Source organism: Cervus elaphus, chromosome 17, assembly GCF_910594005.1.
Source record: "Cervus elaphus chromosome 17, mCerEla1.1, whole genome shotgun sequence".
NCBI lineage: Eukaryota > Metazoa > Chordata > Mammalia > Artiodactyla > Cervidae > Cervus > Cervus elaphus.
Window position 1 is genome coordinate 49,733,475 of NC_057831.1, and position 26,235 is coordinate 49,759,709.

At 37.0% G+C, this 26,235-nt stretch overlaps 1 protein-coding gene across 8 annotated transcripts in view; it reads left to right on the plus strand.

Annotated features, from left to right (window-relative positions):
* Nucleotides 1-26,235, plus strand: part of PCDH7 (protocadherin 7) — a 446,943-nt gene that overhangs the window by 35,684 nt on the left and 385,024 nt on the right. The window contains exon 2 of one of the 8 annotated variants that reach the window (XM_043871515.1): nucleotides 2,882-4,360. The exons of the other annotated variants lie outside the window; for them this stretch is intronic. Coding sequence (XP_043727450.1) covers nucleotides 2,882-2,950 — 69 coding nt within the window. The 3' untranslated portion in view covers nucleotides 2,951-4,360. Of the gene's footprint in view, nucleotides 1-2,881; nucleotides 4,361-26,235 lie in introns of those variants that run through there. 8 annotated transcript variants of the gene reach the window in all.

Genomic DNA, 26,235 nt, shown 5'->3' on the forward strand with positions numbered 1-26,235 from the left:
CAATCATGGGCACTATAAAAGACAAGGTCAAAGCCTTTCTCTTAACTTTTTCGTACCAAATCTTTTTGTTCCTGGTATGTATCTCATTTCCCTTCATGTATCTTTAACTGCAAAGAGGGAGATAACCTTTACAACTCTTTTATTGATAAGAAACAGAATGAAAGTCTCTCAGTTTATATGCAGTTGCTGTAATCTCTGAATAGCATATTTTCCGAGTGGTAATGTTAAGTTAGCAGAAATCTCATAAGAAGTATATTTTCACATAAATTACAAATTTTGCTCAGTTGATGTATGAAGATATATTGTCAACAAACTTGAGACACTTCTTGAAGTAGGCCCTGAGCCTTAGGAGACTACCAAGAACTCACCATGTAAGGTGGTATTCCACGTAATCTATGGATTTTTGGCACAGGGCTCAGACTGAGTTTGAACCTGGTTTTCATGGCTAGGACCTTTTTTAGGCTCTGTTAGAGAACAGATTGATTCTGTTATCATTCAGCAAATATTTATTAAACACCTACATTCTGTTGGACTCTGTTGTTCTCATGGTGCTTACATTCTCATTTAAAATGAAGCTATAAAAATTGTTATATATGTGATGAATTTTTAAAAATTGCAAAGTAGCCCCTTCCAAGTATTAGTCTCAAAGGAGTAGTTACCAGTACTTTGTAACTTCATTGCACACATAAATAAAGAAAATAAATAATTATAATTTAAAATATTTGACTACTGTGAAATTTACTGTTAAAATCTTCCTTTTATTCAAAGTGTTACTGACAATAAAAACCACTAAACATAACAGCACAAAATTAAAAGACACTGCTTGGAAGAAAAGCTATGACAAAACTAGACAGTGTATTAAAAAGCAGAGACATCACTTTGTGGACAAAGGTCTGTCTAGTCAAAGCTATGGTTTTTCCAGTAGTCATATATACAGATGTGAGAGTTGGACCATAAGAGAAGGCTGAGTGCTGAAGAACTGATGCTTTCAAACTGTGGTGCTGGAGAAGACTCTTGAGAGTCTTTTGGATAGCAGTAGGTCCTACAGGAAATCAACTTTGAATTTTCATTGGAAGGACTGATGCTGAAGCTGAAGCTCCAATACTTTGGCTACCTGATGTGAAGAGCTGACTGTTTGGAAAAGACCCTGATACTGGGAAAGATAGAGGCAGAAGAAGAGGATGGCAGAGGATGAGATGATTGGATTGCATCACTGACTCAATGGACATGCATTTGAGCATACTCTAGGGGATAGTGAAGGACAGGGAAGCCTAGCATGCTTCAGTTCATGGGGTTGCAAAGAGTCAGGCACGGCTTAGCAACTGAACAACAAAATATATTTCAGAGTGTGTTTCTGAATCAGGTCCGACCTCTGGGTCAGAAAGATCCCTTGGATAAGGGAATGGCAACCCACTCCTGTATTCTTGCCTGGTGAATCCTCAAGGACAGAAGAGATATCCATAGGATCACGAAGAGTTGGACATGACTGTAATGACTTAGCATGCATGCATGTGCTTCTGAAATACATTTTCATAAGATATACTGAATCTCTATACACCCCCTTGTTAAATTGGGCTTCCCTTGTGGCTCAACTGGTAAAGAATCCACCTGCAGTGCAGGAGACCTGGGTTCAATCCCTGGGTTGGGAATATCCCCTGGAGAAGGGAAAAGCTACTCATTCCAGTATTCTGGCCTGGAGAATTTCATGGACTGTTTAGCCCATGGGGTTGCAAAGAGTTGGATACGACTGAGCTACTTTCACTCCACTTGTCAAACTGGAGTCAGGTTGGACTGTCAATAATAACTTAAGCCTCCTTTATCAGTTAGCACCGCCATTGTCTTATCTACTCAGCCATCAAGATATGCTGCAAACCAGAGGGATGGGGTGGGGAGGGAGTTGGGGGGATGGTGGTTCAGGATGTGAGGACACATGTACACCTGTGGTTGATTCATGTCGATGTATGGCGAAAACCACCACGATATTGTAATTAACCTCCAATTAAAATAAATTAATTTAATAACAACAACAAAAAGATATGCTGCAAACACTCTCTAGGTTTTTCTGGAAGGATCGGGCAGTAGTAGAATGGTTTACCCTTAGCCTCTCCCATGACTCATTAGAACATGTCCTGAAGTAAGTTCAGTTCCATATCAGGCAAGCAGCAAAGCACTCCCAAGCCATTTATCAAGTGAAAAGGAAGGAGGTTGTCATATTCAAGCAGACCTAGTGATATGAGCAAAAATGTATCACTGTATTATTTTTCCTTTCTTCTTTAGAAAACATTATATATTGATTTATTTTAGATTATTTAGGGTCTGAGGTGTTTCAGGTTTGCAAAGGTTATGAATTAAAGGTCTTAAATTGTACAGTGTTAATGGGAATGAAATTCACACCCAATGCAGGAGATATTAGTTGGAAACAATAAATCTTGTCAGGCTCAAGGTACTTTTATTGCTGTACAAAAGTGAAGGTCACAAGATAATACTATTCAAGGAAGTATGTAAGACATTTAAAGAGATTCATCATTTATCATATGACATACAGATACCCTTTTAAAAGATTTCAGTATTTTATCTTCAATTTGATTTGGTATTTAAATATTTTAAGTGAACCCTTGAGAAACCCATATGTATTTTTTTGACATTATCTAATTGCATAGTTTAACAAGTGAATGGGTGGTCAAGACTTCTGATGAGTTTCCATAGCTATTTGGTGGTGTTCAGATAACTTCAACAATTTTATTTATAAGGAGGCTTAAGGACATCCACAATGACAGAGGATCTGTTATATATCAGACACTGTGCAAGGTGTGTTTAGGCTGATTAGGTCATTTCATTCTTACAGTGCTGAAGGATATTGTTTTTGTGTTGGTTTTCTCAGGTAAAGAAACTGAGGCTCAATCTTGAACAACTTGCCCAAGATTGTATCGTTAATAAGGGATATAGCTAGACTGAAACCCAAGGCTCTGTGACTTCATGGATTCACCTCTCTAAGAAGTTGATTTAATAACACCAGGCTCACTTAACATCTCGTAATATTCATGCATTTCTGTAATACTAACTGGGGCAAAAACTCAAATGTGCTTTACCTTAGAAAATTGTACAACTTTATTGTTCAAAACTGTATGTGCATCTCTGTTTTAAAATAAATAAACTGCATGTAAAAATTCATTTTCCAAAATTTTAAAGCTACTGCTTTCTTCATCTCTTGGTGGTGGTTTTAAGTGATGCACAGTTCTGGTTCTCATAATTGTTTATATCTAGAGAAGTTTACATGAAAGAAAGTGAAGTCTCTCAGTCATGTCTGACTCTGCGAACCTGTGGATTGTAGCCTGCCAGGCTCCTCCATCCATGGGATTTTCCAGGCAAGAATACTGGAGTGGGTTGCCATTTCCCTCTCCTGGGGATCTTTCCAACCCAGAGATCGAAGCTAGGTCTCCCGCACTGCACGCAGGCTACTTACCACCTGAGCTACCAGGGAAGTTTGCAGACAAGTTTCTTGCTGGACCCTGAAATCTTCTACCTCCATGTACTCCTTCCTCACTGCTGCTCACAATAAAAAGTGAGGCCTTAGGCCTGAACCCTCAAAATATCTTTGTCCTCCTAAGTTATTTTCTCAGCAAGTGAAGTCTTCAGTAGCTTCCCGTAGGATAAAGAGAAGACTGATGAGCAGAGGAAAAGTTTTAGCAAGTGAATTAAGTAATCTGTACTTCTTGATTTATTTCCCAAGTATGCTCTGCTCTAGCCACACTAAACTATTTGCTCCTTGCTCTGTGGAACATTTGCTTCATCAGCTCCGTGCTTTTTGTACATTGTTTTTCTTCTGTCTGAAATGTCCTTTGATCTTTCTCCATTACTCAGCAACAGACATATATTTCATGACTTAGGGTCTCAGCTCGGTGTCGCTTCCTATGCAGTGTTTTCCCTAGCTCCCATGTAAATGAGCTATTCTCCTGCTTTTGGTCTTGATTCAACATACAGTAATCACACTGTGTTCCAATTAATTTTTATGTGTCTATTCCAACAACACAAGAGAAGACTCTACACATGGACATTACCAGATGGTCAATACTGAAATCAGATTGATTATATTCTTTGATTCTTTGCAGCCAAGATGGAGTAGCTCTATACAGTCAGCAAAAACCAGACCGGGAGCTGACTGTGGCTCAGATCATGAACTCCTTATTGCCAAATGCAGACTTGAATTGTAGGGAATTCTAGGTAAAACCACTAGATCCCTCAGGTATGACCTAATTCAAATCCCTTGTGATTATACAGTGGAAGTGACAAATAGATTCAAGGGATTAGATCTGATAGACAGAGTGCCTGAGAACTATGGACGGAGGTTCATGACATTGTACAGGAGGCAGTGATCAAGACCATCCCCAAGAAAAAGAAATGCAAAAAAGCAAAATGGTTGTTTGAGGAGGCCTTACAAATAACTGTGAAAAGAAGAGAAGCAAAGGCAAAGGAGAAAAAGAAAGGTAAATCCATTTGAGTGCAGAGATTCAAACAATAGCAAGGAGAGATAAGAAAGGCTTTTCAGTGATCAATGCAAAGAAATAGAGGAAAACAATAGAATGAAAAAGACTAGAGATCTCTTCAAAAAAATCAGAGATACCAAGGGAAATTTTCATGCAAAAATGAGCACAAGAGGACAGGAATGGTATGGACCTAATAGAAGAAGAAGATATTAAGAAGAGGTGGCAAGAATACACAGAAGTACTATACAAAAAGATGTTCATTACTCAGATAATCACAATGGTGTGATCACTTACCTTGAGCCAGACATCCTGGAGTGTGAAGTCAAATGGGCCTTAGGAAGCACCACTACGATAAAGCTGCTGGAGGTGACGGAATTCCAGTTGAGCTATTTCAAATCCTTAAAGATGATGCTGTGAAAGGGCTGCACTTAATATGTCAGCAAATCTGGAAAACTCAGCACTGGCCACAGGACTGGAAAAGGTCAGTTTTCATTCCAATCCCAAAGAAAGGTAATGCCAAAAAATTCTCAAACTACCGCACAATTGCACTCATCTCACACGATAGCAAAGTAATGCTCAAAATTCTCCAAGTCAGGCTTCAACAGTACATCAAGCATGAACTTCTAGATGTTCAAGCTGGATTTAGAAAAGGCAGAGGAACCAGAGGTCAAATTGCCAACATCCGTTGGATCATCAAAAAAGCAAGAGAGTTCCAGAAAAACATCTATTTCTGCTTTATTGACCATGCCAAAGCCTTGGACTGTGTGGATCACAACAAACAGTGGAAAATACTTCAAGAGATGGGAATACCAGACCACCTGACCTGCCTCTTGAGAAATCTATATGCAGATCAGGAAGCAACAGTTAGAACTGGAACAGGCTGGTTCCAAATAGGAAAAGGAGTACGTCAAGACTGTATATTGTCACCCTGCTTATTTAACTTCTGTGCAGAGTACATCATGAGAAACGCTGGGCTGGATGAAGTACAAGCTGGAATCAAGATTTCCAGGGGAAATATCTATAACCTCAGATGAGCAGATGGCACCACCCTTATGGCAAAAAGTGAAGAACTAAAGAGCCTCTTGATGAAAGTGAAAGAGGAGAATGGAAAAGTTGGCTTAAAACTCAACATTCAGAAAACTAAGATCATGGCATACAGTCCCATCACTTCATAGCAAATATATGGGGAAACAGTGGAAAGAGTGTCAGACTTTATATTTTGGGGCTCCATAATCACTGCAGATGTGGCCTGCAGCCATGAAATTAAAAGACGCTTGCTCTTTGGAAGAAAAGCTATGACCAACCTAGACAGCACATTAAAAAGCAGAGACATTACTTTGCCAACAAAGGCCCATCTAGTAAAAGCTATGGCTTTTCCTGTAGTCATGTATAGATGTGAGAGCTGGACTATAAACAAAGCTGAGCACCAAAGAATTTATGCTTTTGAGCTGTGGTGTTGGAGAAGACTCTTGAGGGTCCGTTGGCCAGCTAGGAGATCCATTCAGTCCATCCTAAAGGAAATCGGTTCTGAATATTCATTGGAAGGACTTATGCTGAAACTGAAACTCCAATATTTTGGCCACCTAATGTGAAGAACTGACTCATTGGAAAAGACCCTGATGCTGGGAAAGATTGAAGGCAGGAGGAGAAGGGGACAACAGAGGATGAGATGGTTTTATGGCATCACCGACTCAATGGACATGAGTTGAGTAAGCTCCAGGATTTGGAGATGGACAGGGAGGCCTGGTGAGCTGCAGTCCATGAGGTCGTGCAGTGCTGAACACGACTGACCTCCTGAACTGAACTGATTCCCACAATGATAGGACTTGCTCAGGAAATAGGATTATATCTGATTAATTACTGAATACCTGGTGTCCTATACATAGTAGGCTCTGAATAAAAGCTTATAGAACAGTTTCAGTGGTCAAATTAATGAATGCAAGCAACCAAATTTTATTTAGGACATATTTAATATGTTGTATGTCAGACAGTGCTCCAGGCATTGGGATATGGCAAAGAACAGCATTGACAAAAATCACTGCTATCTCTGCTATCATATCTGCTGGAGGGATGAAATGGTAATTAATGATATAAGTACGTAAAGTATTATGATTAGATGGTGGCAAGTGCTATGAAAATTATGCTGGGACAAGAGGTGTAGAGGATGCCATCCTTCTTCTTGGACAGATATAACAATCACTCTGTTTATTTTCTGTCCTGATTCCTTGTTGTTTTTATACTTTTTATGGTAAAACAGAGGATATTGAGTTTCCTAGAATTGGTTGATCAGCTTTTAGGAAATTCTGAAAGTAAAGGTTCTTTGATAGTCAAAAGAAACCCTATCAAACAGCCAAGTTTATGTTGAGCTGTGTTGTATAGAGAAAGAAAAAACTCCTATTTTCTAGGAAGAGTGAAAAAATGGAGATTGAATACTAAATTATTAGATGCCACAGGTTTGCTGCTGCTGCTAAGTCACTTCAGTTGTGTCTGACTCTGTGACCCCATAGATGGCAGCCCACCAGGCTCCCCCGTCCCTGGGATTCTCCAGGCGAGAGTACTGGAGTGGGGTGCCATTGCCTTCTCCGGCCACAGGTTTATCATTATACAAAAATAAAATAAATTCTAGAAATATTTCTTTATCTTAACTATAATTTTATTGAAATACAAATAAATATATTACAATATATACATATATACTGTGTATATTTATATATATGTGGCTTCCCTGGTGGTTCAGACACTAAAGCATCTGCCTGCAATGCCAGAGACCTGGGTTTGATCCCTGGGTCAGGAAGATCCCCTGGAGGAGGTCATGGCAACCCACTCCAGTATTCCTGCTTGGAGAATCACCATGGACAGAATAGCCTGACGGGCTACAGTCCCTGGGGTCGCAAAGAGTCGGATACAACTGAGCGACTAACCACTCACTATATATATATGTAATAGAATCAAAGGATTTTTCTACAATATTATGACCTAATTTAATTGAAATATTTTTTAAATAAATTAAGAAATAAATGCTACTTTACATCAGAAAATACCATCATTTAATTTTCACACACAAATCTGCATTCTAAGTACAGATCTATCCTACATATTATTTTTTTAGTTAAAAACAAATGTGACTCTAAAAGCTAGGGTTATATTTCTCTTTTTATTTCTTTTCATTTGACTTCTACACTTCATCCACCTTCATCCCCAGTAATGAAACTTAGTCCTATCTTTTCATCAGACTCTTCCTTTAAAATATTGGTATTACCTCTGTAGATTGGAAATAGACTGTTCATGTACACATGCATGCAATTTTTGTTACTGAAAACAAAAATCAGATTTTAAAGTTTCCAGAAGTATGAGAGTTAAGCTTCAAGTTCCATTATTTTTTCTCAAGGACAGTATTCCCAGTGTTTCTGCATGTTTGTGGGTATTCCCTTGCCAAAATTCCTCCCATGATGTCTGTTTCCTAACTGTTACTGAAGATGGTAAAAGGGAAGAAGAGAGAAATGGGAGAAAAGGGTCTTCTATTGCTCCAAACACTCCTCAGCATTGGCTTCCTGCCAGCCTTCCTCCTTCCTCCTCACAGCCTCCTTGGAGTTATGAACTTGCTTTTTTCCCAAAATTCTTATTTCCATGTCCCAATTCTTCTCTCCCTTTCCAGGGCTCTGAAAAGTGTTGACTACCATTAAGCTATATCACAGAGAATCTGCTGGTTTCTTCTGATCAATGATTGTCTCTTCTTGTTGATGGCTCATAGTTCTGTGATAGTATTTGGAAATTAGACTAAAATGTTCTATTTCTAAAGTGAATTATTATTTTTCTTTTAGTTATAGGAAAAATAATCATGTATTTTTTTTTCTGTTTGGATTTTCTTGTATACATTTAGCTTCTACTTCTGCTGCCTGTTATCACTTCTTTGATAGTTCTGTCACATGACAGAATAAAAATGTTCAAATTGAGTAAACAACCAGGAAACTTTTAGTATAATATTATCAGAAAAAAATGGGCCACTTTTTCAGATGCAGTTATGCTTGTTATATGATTTTATATTAAATGAGTATCATGTATTAATTTTTCTCAATGTAAACTGTCTTTATTCTAAATTTGATTGAATTTATTAAATGCTTCACTTTACCATGATAGTCCTCAAAGTACAAATGACACTGATGAACCCTCCTCAAAGTACATGTGAGAAGCACAACTCAGTACGGCATCCCTTCGTTTTGACTCTTTCCTCCTCCTTCTGAAGCATCTCAACTGTGTGTCTTAAGGAGAGGTGTCCAAAAATGAATCACAGAAGAGTTCCTTCTTCCTCTTCATCCTCTATGTAGTTCTGTCTGCACCCTACATTAAGAAAGACCCACTTGCTTCAACTCCACTTCTACTTCTCAAATCAGGTGTCTGCAAATTCCCCTTAATCCTGAGGTTGACTGTTTGGTTGAGTCAGCCTTCCTAAGGGAAACTGTTAGTTGCTCAGTTGTGTCTGACTCTTTACAACCCCATGGACTGTAGCCCGCCAGGCTCCTCTGTCCGTGGAATTCTCCAGGCAACGATACTGGAGAGGGTAGCCATTCTTTCCCCAGAGTATCTTCCTGATCCAGGGCTCAAACATGGGCCTCCTGCATTGCAGGCAAATTCTTTAGCATCTGAGCCACCAGGGAAGCCCTCCTAAAGTAACTGCTGGCTTTTTAATTGGCACCTCTTACTTATGTCAAACTATATTCTCACCAGACACTAAGTAGCAATGGTCAAATCTTTCAGGACTTCTAGACAGGACAGGATGAGGCTGGATGCTTGGCAGCATCTAATGTATGTTACCTAGGGAAATGGTTTTAAAATTTTTGCCTACAAAAGTTTCACCAAAGGAGCTTTTAGGAAGTACAGTTCTGCTTCTCTTCACCTCAGGCATGGGCAAGATGCCTACATTTTTAAAAAAGCACCCTGGGTTATTCTTGTGGAAAATCCTCTAGAGCAGCAGTATCTAATAAACTATCAACAGAAGCCATGTATGTTCTACATTTTCTAGTAGGCACAATAATACCCTAAGAAAGAATCCTATAAAATTAATTTTAATTATATATTTTACTTAACTCCCAGTATCCACAACATTTTAATTCAATATTTAATCACTGTGTGTGTATTCAGTCACATCAGTTGCTCAGTTGTGTCCAACTCTTTGTGACCCCACGGACTGCAGCCTGCTAGGCTCGTCTTCCCGTGGGATATTCCAGGCAAGAATACTAGAGTGGGTTGCCATTTCCTCCTCCAGGGGATTTAATCAATATGTAATTATTAATGAGATATTTGCCATTCCTTTCATAAAAATTGTCTGCAGAATGTGGTGTGTGTTTTTCAATGACAGCATATCAACTCATTTGGGACTAACCTCACTGCAAGTACTCAGCAGCCATATGGAGCTAGTGACTACCATGTCGGACAACGCAGCTTTAGAGAATTGCTTTCAAATTGGTATATAAGCTTTTGATGCTAAGTGAAAGCATGCTTTCTTGTGTGCTTATCATGTGGTTTGCACCAAGCTAAGTTCTTAAAACGCATCATATTAAATCCAAGCAATAATAATAGAAAGCAGGTATGGTATTTTACCTACTTGGTAAGAAAAATACCATGCTCATTTCTCAAACAATTAAATGAGACGTGGCCTTCTTTCTAGTTTAAAGTCTTATACATGTTGAGGAATTGTGTCATATAAATATATCATAAAATAGAATGCAGAGGTAACTTACTATATTTATATATCAATCCCTCATGCCACTTAACCTTTCAGAACTGGAATAAGCATCCTTGGCATGAGCTGGTTGGGAGGACTGGACATAAAAACTGTTTATTATAAAAATGCCGAAATATTATGAGTAACTTTTTTAAAACAATTTTATATTTTCTTAAGATTAGTGTTTTCCTCCTCTGAGGCAATAGGAAAAATTATAAACAATAACATAAAAATGCCATTTACTGGTGACTATTAATTATCTTAAATATGAATGAATAAATAAAGAAATGCTGATGCTGAAGCTGAAGCTCCAGTACTTTGGCCACCTGATGCAAAGAGCTGACTCATTGGAAAAAACTCTGATGCTGCGAAGGATTGAGGGCAGGAGGATAAGGGACCAGCAGAGGGTGAAATGGTTCGATGGCATCACCAGTCAATGGACGTGTTTGAATAAACTCCAGCAGATAATGAAGGACAGGAAAGCCTGGCGTGCTGCTGTCCATGGGATCACAAAGAGTTGGACATGATTTAATGACTGAACAACAACAAATAAAGACATAAAGTGGGCCAATGTATAATAAAACTATAAAAGCTACAGTTTTTTCAAGGGTGAGACTCTCACCATATCAGCATTTGTTCAAAGAAGGTTATTTGTCAAAAGTTATTTACTCTTCTTTCCCCTTGCTTCCTGAGCACATGCTATGAACATCTTCATTTGTTTTAATTTTAAGTTGGTTGATTAAAGAAAAAGGACTCCTTTTGCTTTTAATATTGCTGAATATTTGAGGATCAATTACAGCTATTAAATTAAAATAGTTTACCCCTCGAGGACTTTCTAAGACCAAAGAAAATATTATTTTAAATGGAGAACATTAGTCTTCTATTGTTACTATCTTGGACTAGATTGCATTAGATCTTCACATTAAGGCTCCAAGTGCTTTGAAGATGTAAAGCCAGTGGTACTGTGTAGAATGAAGCATAAAATCAAACAAACATGTTATTTACCTTGGTCTTTGTAAGCAGAATCAACTTGTTGGATCTGTTTTTATCTATCAATAGAATGAATCTACATACAGTCATAATGTTCTCAACTTGATTACTCACTCAAATGAGAAGGGCATAGATAAATGGCAAATAGCAAGTTAAATATGTTATGTTTGGCCTAAAATGGGTATATAACTTTTAAATCTTTATTTTTCTGATCCTAAGTGTAAAGTGATATGTCAATGAATAAGATTTTTTAGAAACATCCTGATATAAAGTTAAATTAGCGTTAAAAGTTTTGTGTAGATGAGTCACCATTGGGATCTCTCATGTATAGACATTTCAGTGTAAATTATTTGAATATCAATGGCTCTCTTAAATTGTTTATGTAAAATTATCTACCCATGTATAAGATAAACATCGAGGCTTAGAAACTTCTCCCGATGTAGAGGCTACATTCATTACCAAGTGGGTAAATCACAGTGTTACATCAAGTACAGCTGTTTCCTCATGGGAATAGCTGTCTAGTCACAAGTAGGAGATATAATCCCAGGGTGCTCTGTTAGCCTGGGATTTCAGGATCAGTTTTGTTTTTGATCCCACTATTTCTCAAATCCCTTTTCATTAATGATGAAATAGGGTCTCAATATCCTCAGCTGCCACTTGGAAAGAAAAAAAGGAAGATTATGCTGCTCACATCCTAGTCATTTGGTATCTAAGTTTCTTTTTTGCTTTACTATAAATACGTACTTGCATTTTGATAAATTTACACATTTTAAGCATAATTCACTGAATAACCTTTTCTATTTGGAATAAAAATGAAACTTAGAAACAGTGAAAAAGAGCACCAAGTAACTAAAAAGGATGCTCCCAAATGTACTTGGGAAACCTCACATAAGTCACTGCTAAGTCCCTACTCAGAACCTGCTGCTTCTCGTTCATCCAAGATTGTACCAATGTGCTTATTTGCCACTCCTAGTTTAGTTAAAACAGTTGACTAGAATATAAATGAAGAGTTATTAACACTACATATGTATTCTGGTATCAGAGGTATCAAGAAATGTTTCTCAAATGTGAGGGAAACATATGTATCTAAGAGAAAATCTTTTTCTGGATCATAAAGTTACACATACTTCACTGACTTCAGATGACACTAGCTTAGGCAGCCTGATTAGTATTTATAATGATCTCAGTCTCTTCATGTATCCTTTGTTTAAGAATTCAGGTCATTATGGAACACATTTTGGAAATTTTCCACCCCAAATGATTGAATGTGTGTTTAATGGGTACATTACTATGTAGATTTAATTTTCATGAACATAAGTAAACCATATTTGCGTCTAATTTTAAGTAATGACTCAAGAATTTCATATCATAAAGTGTTTATAGTTTACAATTGACCCTAACATGTTTGTCTATGCAAAAATGTCCAATCAGTTCATAACTGTAGATTTTTTTAAGACATCAAAGTAAATATTACTGTTAAATTTTTTATATGACATTGAAAGAAATCAAGTATGCCAATAAAATGTGTTAAAATACTGGCCTTAAATTTCACCAGATCTTTGTTGTTTTGTGAGATGAAGATTGCAGTCCTAATTCTACTAAAATGCACACAATTGACCTGATTAACTGTTTGGTCTCTTATCTGTATACTTATATACATGATCTGCTTGGGGAATTTCTTTGTAACTAAGAGGCCAGTTAAGGGGAAGGGGAGTAGGTTTGCAGACACTTAGAATGGACTCAGGTACCTGAGTCTAAGTAAGATGGAAAGTTAAGTGACAATTATGTATTAAGGTGTCTCATTTCCTGCACATTGTTCCTGAAAACTATGTGGAATGATAAAGCCATGATATTAGATAGCCAACTTGAAAACCCTCCTATTTTGATATACAAATCCCATTTTACAACCTGAAATCTAAGAGCAAGAAAGGCCTCTTTTCCATGATATCTGGTGGCTTTATATCTAATGGTCATAACCTTCTAACCTGGAATAGAGGCTATAAGTTATCCTCACAGAGATTTTTCTTTATCATTTTTAACACACTAATTTTTTTTCTATGTTTTTACATTCTGGAATGTATCTTTAGGACTTGGTAACTTTAGGTAACTTTAGAATTTCTTCTCCAAGTTTCTGCTTTTTTTGATTTTGCACTTTCATGAGCTTCTTTTATACTTCTAATGGAAACATTGGCATGGACAGATGCTCTGTGGACCAAGGGGATAAGTTTTCTTTGTTTTCACTATTGTATTTTCTAGACTTTACAATTATTTAAATTTTAGGATCTGATTGGTAAAACTAGGATGCCAAAAAAAAAAAAGGAACTTAAATATGCATATGTGCACACACACACACACACACACACATTTTTTTTTGGCAAATTCTATTTATTTTTTAAATGCTTTGCTGTTTAAGGAGAATGTGAGGTGTGCAGGTGCCATGGAGGGTGGGAGAGTTTAAAAGTTGGGAGAGTTAAAGAAGGTATCAAAGGATTTGAGTCAATAATGACTTCAGATATTCAAGTTGATTAATTAGTACTTCCTCTCTTACCTGTTGTTAGTGGTTTAGTAGGAGGCAGTCTGTTCCGTTTAGACAATGCAGCCGTCAAAAGGGTGGGTCAATTATCTAGCCTGCATATTTATAATTGGGAGGGAGTTGGGAGGAGCCAAACTCCCTTGAGACTGGAAGGGAACCCAGTGACGCCTGTTTAGAGACACTAGTGGGCTTAGAAAAGACGTCACAGGAAAGAGTGACTGGGGACTCCATACCAGTGGGATCTTTGCCTTTACATGCAGGAAAAAAAAGAAAAGAAACTGAAAAGCCCCTCCTTAATTATTAAATGCTGTGTGTATTGTAAGTTTTGCAAGTAGCAGAAGTTTTAGAGAATTTTATATACACTTTTCAAAAGGGCAACTAAAATTCAAATTTTGGTTGCTATTTTATTCTTTTGTAATATTTCCCTTGCAAAGTGATTTGACCTGACAAGACTTGTGATGTGCTAAGTGATAACATTACGTGATTTGGAATTTAAGTTTTATGATAACTGCTTCATTGTGTCAAGGGAAAACACATGTTTTTAAAGTTACTTAACTGAGAACTGGCTGTTTTTACAGATATTATATAATAATGTGTTATTTGTTGAAATATTTATTATATAAAATCTCAAATGTAGAGGACCAATTATATATAAAATAGTAAAACCATGGCTCATTTAGGGGGGAAAAAACCTCTCTTTTGTATTTTATTAATATTTTGTGGTAAAAAATTACCAAAAAGTGATTTTCTAGAATATTATATCTGATTCATTTTTATTATATTATTGCCATTTTCATTACATTCTCTTCAAATTGCAATAGTTTGGAACTATTCAATCCTATTTTATTTCCATTATAAACAGATGCATAAGTATATATTAAGAAGAGATGGTGCACCAGGGGAAAAGAAATATGTATAAAAATATTTAATAATCTCAAATATTTTGTTAAATTATTTTTCAATGTTTGTTGGGTGAGTTTGACCTATAATACATTGTTACTGACATTAGCCTGCATCTGATACATTTTCATAATGTCATATCAAGTTTTAAAATTAGTGACAGTGAAAGTCACTGTCCTGTCTGACTGTGACCCCATGGACTGTACAGTCCATGGAATTCTTCAGGCCAGAATACTGGCATGGGTAGCCTTTCCCTTCTCCAGGGGATCTTCCCAACCCAGGGATCGAACCCAGGTCTCCTGAGTTGCAGGTGGATTCTTTACCAGCTGAGCCACCAGGGAAGCCCAAGAATACTGGAGAGGGTAGCCTGTCTCTTCTCCAGCAGATCTTCCCAACCCAGGAACTGAACCGGGGTCTCCTGCATCGCAGGCAGGTTCTTTACCAACTGAGCTACTAGGGAAGCCAAAACATAATTGGTTGTAAATAACTTAGTCCCATTAGTTAAGTTGCTCAGTCGTGTCCGACTCTTTGCGACCCTGTGGACTGTAGCCTACCAGGCTCCTCCGTCCATGGGATTCTCCAGGCAAGAACACTGGAGTGGGTTGCCATTTCCTTCTCCAGGGGATCTTCCCAACCCAGGGATCGAACCCAGGTCTCCCACATTGCAGGCAGACGCTTTAACCTCTGAGCCAGTACAAATCCCCACAGTATTGGGAATAACATGTGACTACTGAAATCTTACCAGGATCTCTTTCCTGAGCAGCCAAACAGCATGATTTTACATTTGATGATACAGTAGTCAGGTATAGACTTGTTAAAATGAAAAATAAGACATATTTCCTGAATACGTTGTGTTTGTTCACTGTGTTGTCAGGTAAGAATTAGCAGTCTGCAGTCATCCACTTTATAAACTATGATCTAATCGGAACTCAAGAGCTAAATAAGAACATGGATGATTAGCCTTTAGTTAGTAGGAACCCCTAGGGAAAACTTCTGTGGAACAGGAAGTGATTGCTGATGATTTATTAAGTGGTAATCTTGCCTCTGAGAAAATACTGAACAGTTAACTTCACAGAACAGGGTAGTATCTGTTGGATATTCCAGCCAATTGGTGACCTTTTGCTAGCGGAACTCTAAGGTACATTTTTAAAAGAGAAAGAGATCACAGTAAAAAATGTGAAAGTTTATTAGTAAAAAAATCGTGGACTCATGAAAATCTTCCTTTCACTGGGACTGTGAATCTTCAGGGCTTCCCAGGTGGTGCTAATGGTAAGGAATCAACCCACCAATGCAGTAGGCACAAGAGACACAGTTTCGATCCCTGGGTCAGGAAGATCCCCTGGAGTAGGGAATGGGAACCCACTCCAGTATTCTTGCCTGGAAAATTCCATGGACAGAGGAGCCTGGCAGACTATAGTCCATGGGGTTGCAAAGAGTTGGACACAACTGCACACACACACACACACACACACACACACGTGAATATTTAGTAGCTCAGCTAACAATCAGTAAACCCTTAGTCTCCAAGAGGTACTGAGTAAGAAAACAGTTTTAGAATGTAATAAAACAGCAGTGTCAAATCTTACTGGTAAGGTAGAATTTGGTATTTATCTTGCAACTTTGAACTGGAACCTTGAGAAAATTAAAGTTCTCAGAAAAACCTTTGTATTGCCCATTAATCCTTATTCCTTATTGCACTGAAATGAACAACAGCAGAAGGGAAAATTCAAGCCCTACTACACTGAAACCATTAAAGTAGCTGGCAAAACTATAATCTAGGTAACTTACCTTCCATCCTACATTGTTATAATTTTATCAGTTGAAAATGATATCCATTTCATTGGAGAAGATTGTTTAACAAGCTTTTAATCATCATTGTGCCTTAACAATATGATACTGAGAATAATTTTTTAAAAATAGTTTTTGTGCTATTTTGGGATAAAAAATTCTTAGTAGATATAAATATATGGCTGCTATTGCCATATAATCAAATCTAATGGAACTTTTAAAGGTCTAGCAATTGTAACTTATTCACTCTCTGAATTTATTAATTCCACAGTTAAAAATATCTTTACTAGATACAGAATATTCTAAGTAGTATGTTTACATCTTCATCTTTCATTAGCTTAATACTGGAAATCTCAGAACTTTAAAAAATAAATAAATTGTGTCGTAAAGAGAAAGTCAGGTGAAGAGCTTCAGCTGTGAAACATTTGGTTCCTTTTAGGCTTCCCCGGGAAGCTCCACTTGCAAAGGAGATGTGAACAGGAAGACCTCAGCCTGAATCGAGATTAACTCCCTGCAATTCAGTCATCCTAAAGCAGGAAATTGCACTCAATAAATATCATAATGGAGTGAAAGTTTTAGAGTAGGAAGTTATCACGTAAGAGAAAAGTTCTTTGTGCAAATGATTTTGCTGTTTATGATGTCAGTAAATTTATTTAACCAGATGCTGATGGGTATATCATACATTTTCCATCTTACTTCTGACTTGATTTCGAGTTTCTCTTATTCTGCTCTTTCCCCTGTGTTTTTAAAATTAACTAGAAACCTCTCTTAGAAGGACTTGTGTTTAGCAACACAACTACGGGCAAACAGGTGATGATATTTGCTGTAAAAATAAATAGAATAATGCATTACTTTAAAATACATTTCTTAAATTAAGTTTGTTTAAATCAGATTCTTAAATCAGATTTAGGAGATAACGATAGTTTCAGGTAACTTTCAAAAATGTAAATTGTTTACAACAAAATCAATCTAATATTGATTAGCAATGATTTTGTTTCCACTTTCATACATTATTTAAAATAATTGAATCTGGTGAGCAACATGGATCAGGGTCAGATAAATGTTTTCATAGCAATTATTGGCAGCCTTTTCCCTTCTAATGTTTCCCCTGAATAGAAGTATAATTTGCTTCTAGTTAAGTATTGATGAGTCCCCTCGTGAGTTTTGTTTCTGCGTATTTTTTGAGACCCCGTTCGCGGAGTTGCAGGCTTGTAGGGTCAGGACTTTGTGCACACTGCCCCCAGCGCCAAGCCACATCTGCCTAAGGCCCCCGCGGGCTTGGCTAAAGCACAGCCCCCCAGGCCCTGCTGCCAGCTCAGGTGTGGAGATACTGCCGAGCTGTCACTCCGCATGGTTTCCTGCAAGTCAGCTATCTCGTTCCCATCTGTGTTGATATTCTTTCGTGGGTTTTTTTCACTGCTTGCCTGGCATGCATATATTTGTCTGATAAGCCTCAATTTGGCTTTAAGACTTGCCTTCTCAGGTCGTGGCTCAAAATGAAGTTTTTTCCTGGCTATGTTTTCCCTTTAGTTGCACTTCTTACTGTTACATAATTCTTAACTTAGAGATGTTTCTGTCTTAAGGTACACTTCGTTAAACTTATTCGGGTCCTTTTACATGTTGCCCATCCCGTTTTGAACGTCTTAATCCATGAAGATCTCCCATAGCGTGAGTTTTGTTTGCTTTCAAGTTTAAATAACAGCAAAATGAGATTATTTAAATATATAATGACATTTTTCCCCTCTTCATTTTTATCTTACATAATTCTCTTCAGCCGAGAGGTCGCTTTTCAGCAGGAGTTTATTTGGATAGCTTTGATTGTTAGTATTCAGGTGAGTCTCCCTGCAAAGTCAGGGGTAAATTGCATAGTGGATATATTTAGTCCATAAAGGGCTTTTCTATATCTAAAGTTTGATTATTTGTGCTTTGCACCATTAATTGGCAATTTCGGCCATGTTCTTGATTATGCAGCTAAAATTTACTCTGAAGTGTTCAATCCTGTAGGCTTTGTACTTGCAAAACTCCAATGAATTTATTGAGAATGGAGTGCTCCTGATGGCCACTAGTGCAGACTTGGTGGGTATTCTGAGTTGAAAATGGAAGGGCAGATAATTTGAGTACACCATGGTCTGATTAAAGGGCCATGAACAGCTTCCTCTACTTACTTACAGATTAACATCATTTTATACTCTGTTTTCAAACAAGGAATATCTGTTCTAAAAGTAGATCCCACAGATAGCTGTTAATGCAGCAAGTTCCAGTTGCCCTTGCTTGAAATAGCCCATCAGGTTTTCTTTCCCTTCAAGAAATAAATCATTATGGCTTTCATGTCTTTTGGCAGATTTCCTTCCTTACGGGACTGTGGTTTGAAATTGGTTTATGATTTCCTGCTTCTTAACAATAAAAAAAATAGTGTTGGGTATCTTAGCCCTGTTACCCAATGCGTTTGTTATGGAAACTGTTTCAGGTAAGGTAAATGGAAAGAGAAATATGAAACTCAGGTGGGAATAGAGTGCTTAGTTATAGCATATACTCTTCTTTTTTTATAGATTCATTCACCCTGTAAGTACTAATTGAGTGTCTACATCACGCTAACATCTCTTGTAGTGTAGAAATTATAATTAAAGTTATAAACTGTGCTCCAGATGATTAGAAGCCCGTCAAAATTCCTATTTAAAAAAGTAAGAATAAAATGCAGCTTCCTCACTGAAAAACTGCAAAACTGAATGAAAACTTCATTTAATAATTACCAAAAAAATCTCATTGTTTATTGTTGAGATTATACAATGAACAACATTGTAAGGGGGAAATATAAATTGTCTTTAACGTGTCTTTAGAAAATCAGTATACACTTCAATGTCTATTATTAAAGAAACTATGTATGCTATAAGCTTATAGGCTTACTCTATATCACTATTATTTTTGCCACTGAATCCCACTAGTGAGCAGGTGGCTTAGATCTGAGCTGTGACAATTTAAAGTATCAGCATTCTAAATATGGGTCTTCTCTGTTCTGGAAAGGATATGTCATTAAACTTCACTCCATTGACAGCTAAGGTTTCACTGACAAAACCAGGTACCTGAATGTCTTAAACAGGACACATTTGATCTATTTATTACTACCAGATGGAAATATTTTCCTGTATTTCTCATACCTAATCTCTTCTTACTTTGAGCAAATTCAAAATGTTGTCCTAACTACGTGGAGCTGACCATATTTGAACAGCCCTACATCTGAAAAATGACTATTGTTAAACCAGGATTATAGTGAAACCCAAGAGTTTTCCTTTATTGTCAACAAAACAAAACAAACTGTACACATAAGCTCTTGCATTCTGGGACTCCATCCAAAAGCATTTAGCAATTTGGTTGTACATACCTTCAGAAAACCCATTCTAGGGTCTGGATCCCTGATATACTCAGAGGATCCCAACATTCTCTAAATTGTCAGGGAGGGTTTAGAAGTTGTCAGTTATGTTTTCCTGGCACCTAAAACCTGCAGTTTCTTATTCTGGCTGTTTGCTGTTCACAGGAGAGAGAAGTAGAAAGCTTCTTGTATACATAAATGTGATTTTTCATTTGACTTTATTTTGCAAGAAGACACCTAGATTAAAAATTTCAAGAAAATATTGTATAGCCTTGAGACTTTAACTAGTTTCATATTTCCTTTAATGATTGCAGCTATCAGGAATCAGAAATAAATAGAAACCATTTTTTGTTTTGAATCATATAAAATTTTATTTTATAAAATTCTTCATGAAATTTTATCATAGAATCATAGAGCTAACATTAAACCATAGAAACAGAAGGGGATTATGTGTGACCTTTTCTTATACAGCTTTTATAGATTCAGGTTTTATACAACTAACTTGGTAATACGTTTCAATGCTAAAACTAAAATAAATATCTTTATTTAGTTAGTACTCTTTGGTTGCTGGGGCTTCCCTTGTGGATCAGACAGTAAAGAGTCTGTCTGCAATGCAGGAGACCTGGGTTCAGTCCCTGGGTCTAGACGATCCCCGGGAGAAGGACGGCTACCCACTCCAGTATTCTTGCCTGGAGAATTCCATGGACAGAAGTGCCTAGTGGGCTACAGTCCCTGGACAGGACTGAGCAACTGACACTTTCACTTTCTTTGGTTTTCAGTAAGAGAAACCAGCTTAAAATATATCATGCTAAAATAGAAGTACATGGATCTCAATCTTCATAAATGTATTCAAAGTTCAATACCACCAGCATCTGTGCTCACGCTCTCTCTCACCCTCTTCCTCTCTTCCCCTCCCTTCCTCCCTCCCTCTTTTCTTCCTTCCCTCTCTCCTTTTCTTTCTCCGTCTGTCTTTTCTGCACATCCACATGTTTCTTCTTTCATTGGAGATGATCCTTTTATATTTTTCTACTCTAGATGATAAACCATGGCTGACAGTTCCATAGTTATTTAATTTGCATGCTACTTGCCCACCTGCCACAAGACTAGTAACTTTTCTGGGTACCAATTCCAAATGCCTGCTAGAGAAACTCTGGCTGTGCCTAGCTTAAGATCTGACTTTTTCAAGCAGCCATGCCTGAGGGAGAAGGTCATGAGCAAGATATTCTAGAGAAGATATGAGTAGATTATATGAAATAATAAAAATGATCATAATAAATAAGCACTTACTCTATGCCAGAAGTGAAGTCTCTCAGTTGTGTCCGACTCTTTGCAACCCCATGGACTGTAGCCTAACAGGCTCCTCCGTCCATGGGATTTTCTAGGCAAGAATACTGGAGTGGGTTGCCATTTCCTTCTCCAGGAGATCTTCCCAACCCAGGGATTGAACCCAGGTCTCCCACGTTGTAGGCAGACGCTTTACCGTCTGAGCTACCAGGGAAGTCCATTCTATGCCAGAACCTGTGTCTAAGTGTTTCACTTGCATCATCCCATGAAAATAGTTATTAGTAAAACACTGTGCCTTTAAAGTGTCTTTGCATGCATTATATTAATCCTAAGAATCACTTCATCAATGCAATGTTGTGATTTCCATTTTATACTAAAACACTTTCGCTAAAACTTGAGTTATTATATGACAGAGTCAGAGTTCAAGCCTGTGTCTTCTGATTCCTGCTCTAGAGCCTTTTAAACATAAAAGTTGCCTCCTTTTTACAGGGTGTCAGTGATATAAAATTTTGTGAAACATGGCAGTTGATCAGATGCCAGTATTTGGTGTGTAATCACAGGAGCCCTTATAGCTTATTTTCTTCTTTCTTATTCCCTCCCCCCTTTTGTTGGATAATCCTCTCTGATTTTCCCTTTAGCAAATACATCACTTAAGATTGCATTTAGCTGCAAGTAATAAATTAATCATGGTTAAGTGAAGGGTTTATTTTCCCCTGTAACAAGTTTCAGGAAGCTGTGGGTCAGCAGGTTTTCCTGAGGAATCGTGGTACAGCTGTTCTCCTGTGCCATCATCCTTAGTTTTTATTTTCCTTTTCATATTCCCAAGGTGATTGCTGCTTTTCCTGGCACTCTGCCCCTGTTTCAGATTAGGAGAAGAAAGAGGGGCCAAAAGGAAAAGGGAAAAAGGACAACTTCCCTTGATTCCATTTGCTTTCTCTCCTAAGAATGAGTTCCTCCCCAAGAACTTTGTTCTGTATTTTATTGGCCAACGTTTTGTCACATGGCTTCCCCTAGAAGAAAGCTAGATGGGAGTGAATGTTTTTCTTTCTAGTTTTGATGGTGCAGGAAGACAAGAGAGTGAGCCAAACGACACCCTCTGCTTTAAGGGGCCAGAAAGCAGTAACTCAGTTCTGGGTTCCACATGCTGTGAGTCCTTGCATATTGGTCTACTTCACTTGGGCATTTTCAGCATTTTCTTTGAGCAACTGAATGACTCCAGTTTCTTTTAACTTTCTTAATAGGATCACTTTCCTGCTTTGCTCTGACCTGTAGAGCCCCTTTCATTGATTTTTTTTTTTTAATCCATAGCTCTACAAATACCCACGAGTTTACATTCCTACATATTCCCAGGAGGTCACCTGAGAATCATCCTGTTCTCTCTCTGTCCCTCTTTTACATTTTATAGATGAGACTCAGAAGCCTGGGAAGGCAGAGATGCCTGGTAAGTGAGTGAACCTAAAATGCACTCCATGTCCCTGACTTTCAGGCCTGGCCTTTTCTAAGCATTTCTAAATAATACCTTTGTGTTTTGTATGTTCAAATTTAGGAGAAAAGTAAAACTGCTGACATATAAAGTGTTTGTTACAGGAAAATGAAAATGATCCTGAAATGACTCTAAAATCTCAGTTCAAGTGCTAGAAATTGACCAGTAAAACAGGAGGCATTCTCTAGTCTTTCAAATAAGCAGATGTTTATTCAGTGCCTGTTAGGCCCTAAGCACTACAGAGGCCAGGGATATGGCAGTGAACGAGAAAGAGGAAGTTTTGCCCTCAGTTAAGTTTATATATCAGATTATATTTAATGTATGCATAGATTTTCATATTCTAATCAAATATTTACTAAAGGTTTACTCCGTGTCTTGGACTGTTCTCAATACAGGGTATACAGTTTATAACAAGAAAGACAAGGTTCTTATTCTTACTGAGCCACTGAAGCCAAAATTTACCCTGTTTTCTAGGGTTACACAATAAAAATCTCGGACCCCATCCTTTCCCTCCTGTTTATTAACCAATGCAGTAAAAGAAACACATGCACCCACACACATTTAACATTTAACTGATAGCATTTCTTAATCTAGGGAATGCAGTAAATTCTAAGCTTCTTTTAATTTCTGATACATATCTTTTGGCTGAGTATGCAATTTAGTTGGGTTTAAAATGGATCTAAATTTAAGTGAAAATTTATTGGACTGAATTTGAACAACATTGACTCTCTCTGCCTTTATTCCTTTGTTTTATTGAATTTAACTTGAATGAAATCTTTTTTATTTGTCTAAGTCTATTTCTGTCTAGTAAGGAAGTTGAAATTGATCATGCCTTGACTTTGTGGGCCATCAGAGAACCATGACATTCCAGCGTATTGATTTTGTGGTGTTAAAGGGTGACAGATCTAGTGTTAAAGTGCCGAGAGAGAATTGGGTTTCAGATTGTACACCATAAGCAGTCCTGGCTTTTGCTGAGGACTCGCTTTTTAAAGCAATGGAAAGAATTGTAAGTCTTATGTAATTTTTACTGCATAAACTTGGAAAGATTAATTAAGCCAGAAGTGTGTAATCATGCATTCAGGAGACAAAGGTCCACGTGTGATAAACATATACTCTGCATATCTATATATAGACAATTTAAAGTATGTACATATGTGTGAATAAAGGAAGTATACTCTGTGCTAAGAATATTGAGTAACATTCAAGTCAGTATGACTGAACCTTTTCAAAACATGTTTCGTCTCACATTTTGGAAGTCCCTTGCTGATAACAAAAGTTTTATTGTCTTTCACACCATTCTTATCATCATTATTTTGCATGTTGTTACATTGTGCTTTCACATAGTCAGGTACTAGAGGACGTGAATTATGATGCTCACAATTCAGAGAGGCCAGAGGTCTAACAAGTACAATGCTTGAGAATTTTTTGTTAACTTCTGGGACATGGAAGGTTGACAAGAACATTATAGTAGCTTGATATAGACATGATCTGAGGAAGAGTAACCATGGTCATCTTTCAGTGTCCCATTTTCCTCTGTATTTATTCTTTTTCAGTTTAATGACCTTTCATGTATGCATTGAAAATAACATTTTGATTATATGATTATTGTGTGGAAAAACTCTACTGAGCTAAGTCCAGGTGTATCTCTAGAAGCTAATCAGAAGTGCACCAGATTCATTGACTTTCACTAATCCATCATAGTCATCTTTTAATTTATTTTCACATTTTCTTCCAAGTTTGCATTCTTGAAGAAGACTTTGACCTGCAAAGAAGAATAGAATGTATTTTATAATGTATGTTTGTTCTGTTTTCTACCAACATAAGTATTTTGCTTAAGCAGATTTTCTAGAAAGTGACAGCTTTGAAAAATTGGACACAGGAGCTGCTGGAAGCATTTCAGTTCCAGACAATCTAAATAGTGCAGAAGGGGAAAATGAAATATCACTGTGTTTTAAAGATGACAGTTTTGTCAAAGATTCCCTTTCACTCTTTGGCTTAAAACAAATGGAGTAAATCAGGTATATCTGTTCAAAATATGCATGTGCACTCTCTGAGGAAGCACTCCTTCCTAGCAATGTTCCTTCCAAGACAACCAATTAGAGAATTACTTTAAAAGCATGTATCACAGGGTGGGTAGACTATCATTTTCTTTGCTTCATTTTTAGTTAGGCACATTGTGAGGTCATGGGATTTCACAAGTTCATAGTGTGGCTTTATGAAGAAAGGAAAAAAGAAATCTCCTGGCTTAACACCGTTGGAGTATAACATTATGTACACCTATTGTATGTTCTTCAGAAATGTAATAAAGTAATTATTATTATGTGTTTGTTTGCATGTCTGTGTGTGTGAGAGAGAGAGAGAAAGAGAGAGAGAGTTTTAATAAACCTAAAATCATATGCTAAACATTTTCTGGTTCTATTAAAAATACAATAATACTCTACCTGAAAAAATGTTGTTGAGTATATTTGAAAAGGTATAGCAAATTTGATAAAACCTGCTTTTCAGCACAATTGTATCACTAGAGAGGCAGTAGAGAGTAGTCAGTTAAAAGCAGAGACACAAAGATGAGACTTCTTGGGCTTAAAATTCCAACACTGCCATTTTTAGAGCTGTATTTTAAGCAAGTTAATTTCTCTGTTCTTGAGTCCCTTCTTTGTTAAGTGAGGTTAATAATATTATCTACTTCCTAGGGACTGCATGCATTAACCTGAGCTCTCGTAAACACTCAATAGAGTGTTAGTTATTATTAGCAATTGAAAACACTTATCATATTATGAAGCCAGGGATAGAAGCATATTTTTTTTTTTAAAGTAATTCAGAGGACAAATTAAAAGCTCAAAATTTTTCAGGAAGTCCATAATATATAGATTATGTTTCTTTAAAGACAGTAGTAAATGAATAGTGATCACATTTTTTTCTTCTAACAAAAGAAGCACTGCTGATTATCCTTTATATCTTACACACACTCTTTAACATACTTTAAGAATTATACTATAAGAAAGTCACTGGTAATTTCCATCTTTCAGATTTCGTACAATAGTTAGTTAACTGATTTCATGTTCATAGGTTATTCTGTTTTTTGTTTTGCTGCTGTTAGAGATAGCAGTCTTGTAAATGACTGTATATTTTAACTACAATTTGTTCCCACTCAACTGTGGCAAGAGTGGTTATGTTAGTATTGTTCCTCTCTGAAACAACTTTGATTTAATATGCCACATTTGTTAGTTTTCTGTTCACTCACCTGCTTAAATTGTCTCTTATCAAAGAGGTACCTGATAATATGCTTTATTTGGATTATCACCTAAATCTGTCCCATGAAAGAGATTGATTCATTATGGCTTCCATAAAAAAATCTTATAACATGATCTATTTATACATTTTACTTCATTTTAGGGCCCATCAGCTTTTCATATTAATAGGATTGTCATTTTTATGTATGGAAGGATTCTTGGTATGGTTTGGCCCTGAGCCATAATATTACCTATCCTCTTAACTCTTTGAAAACGTTGACTTATGTTCATTGCATTAGTGTAGGCTTAATTTTATTTCATGTCCAAGATGACAAAGGTCACTTCATTAGGCACCTCATTTAACTTTTCCTCCCTGTAATTTTCTGGTATCTTATACTAAGTATCATAAAAAAAAAAAAAAAAAGAATGTTCTGCTCCCATTAAGAAAAAGTGA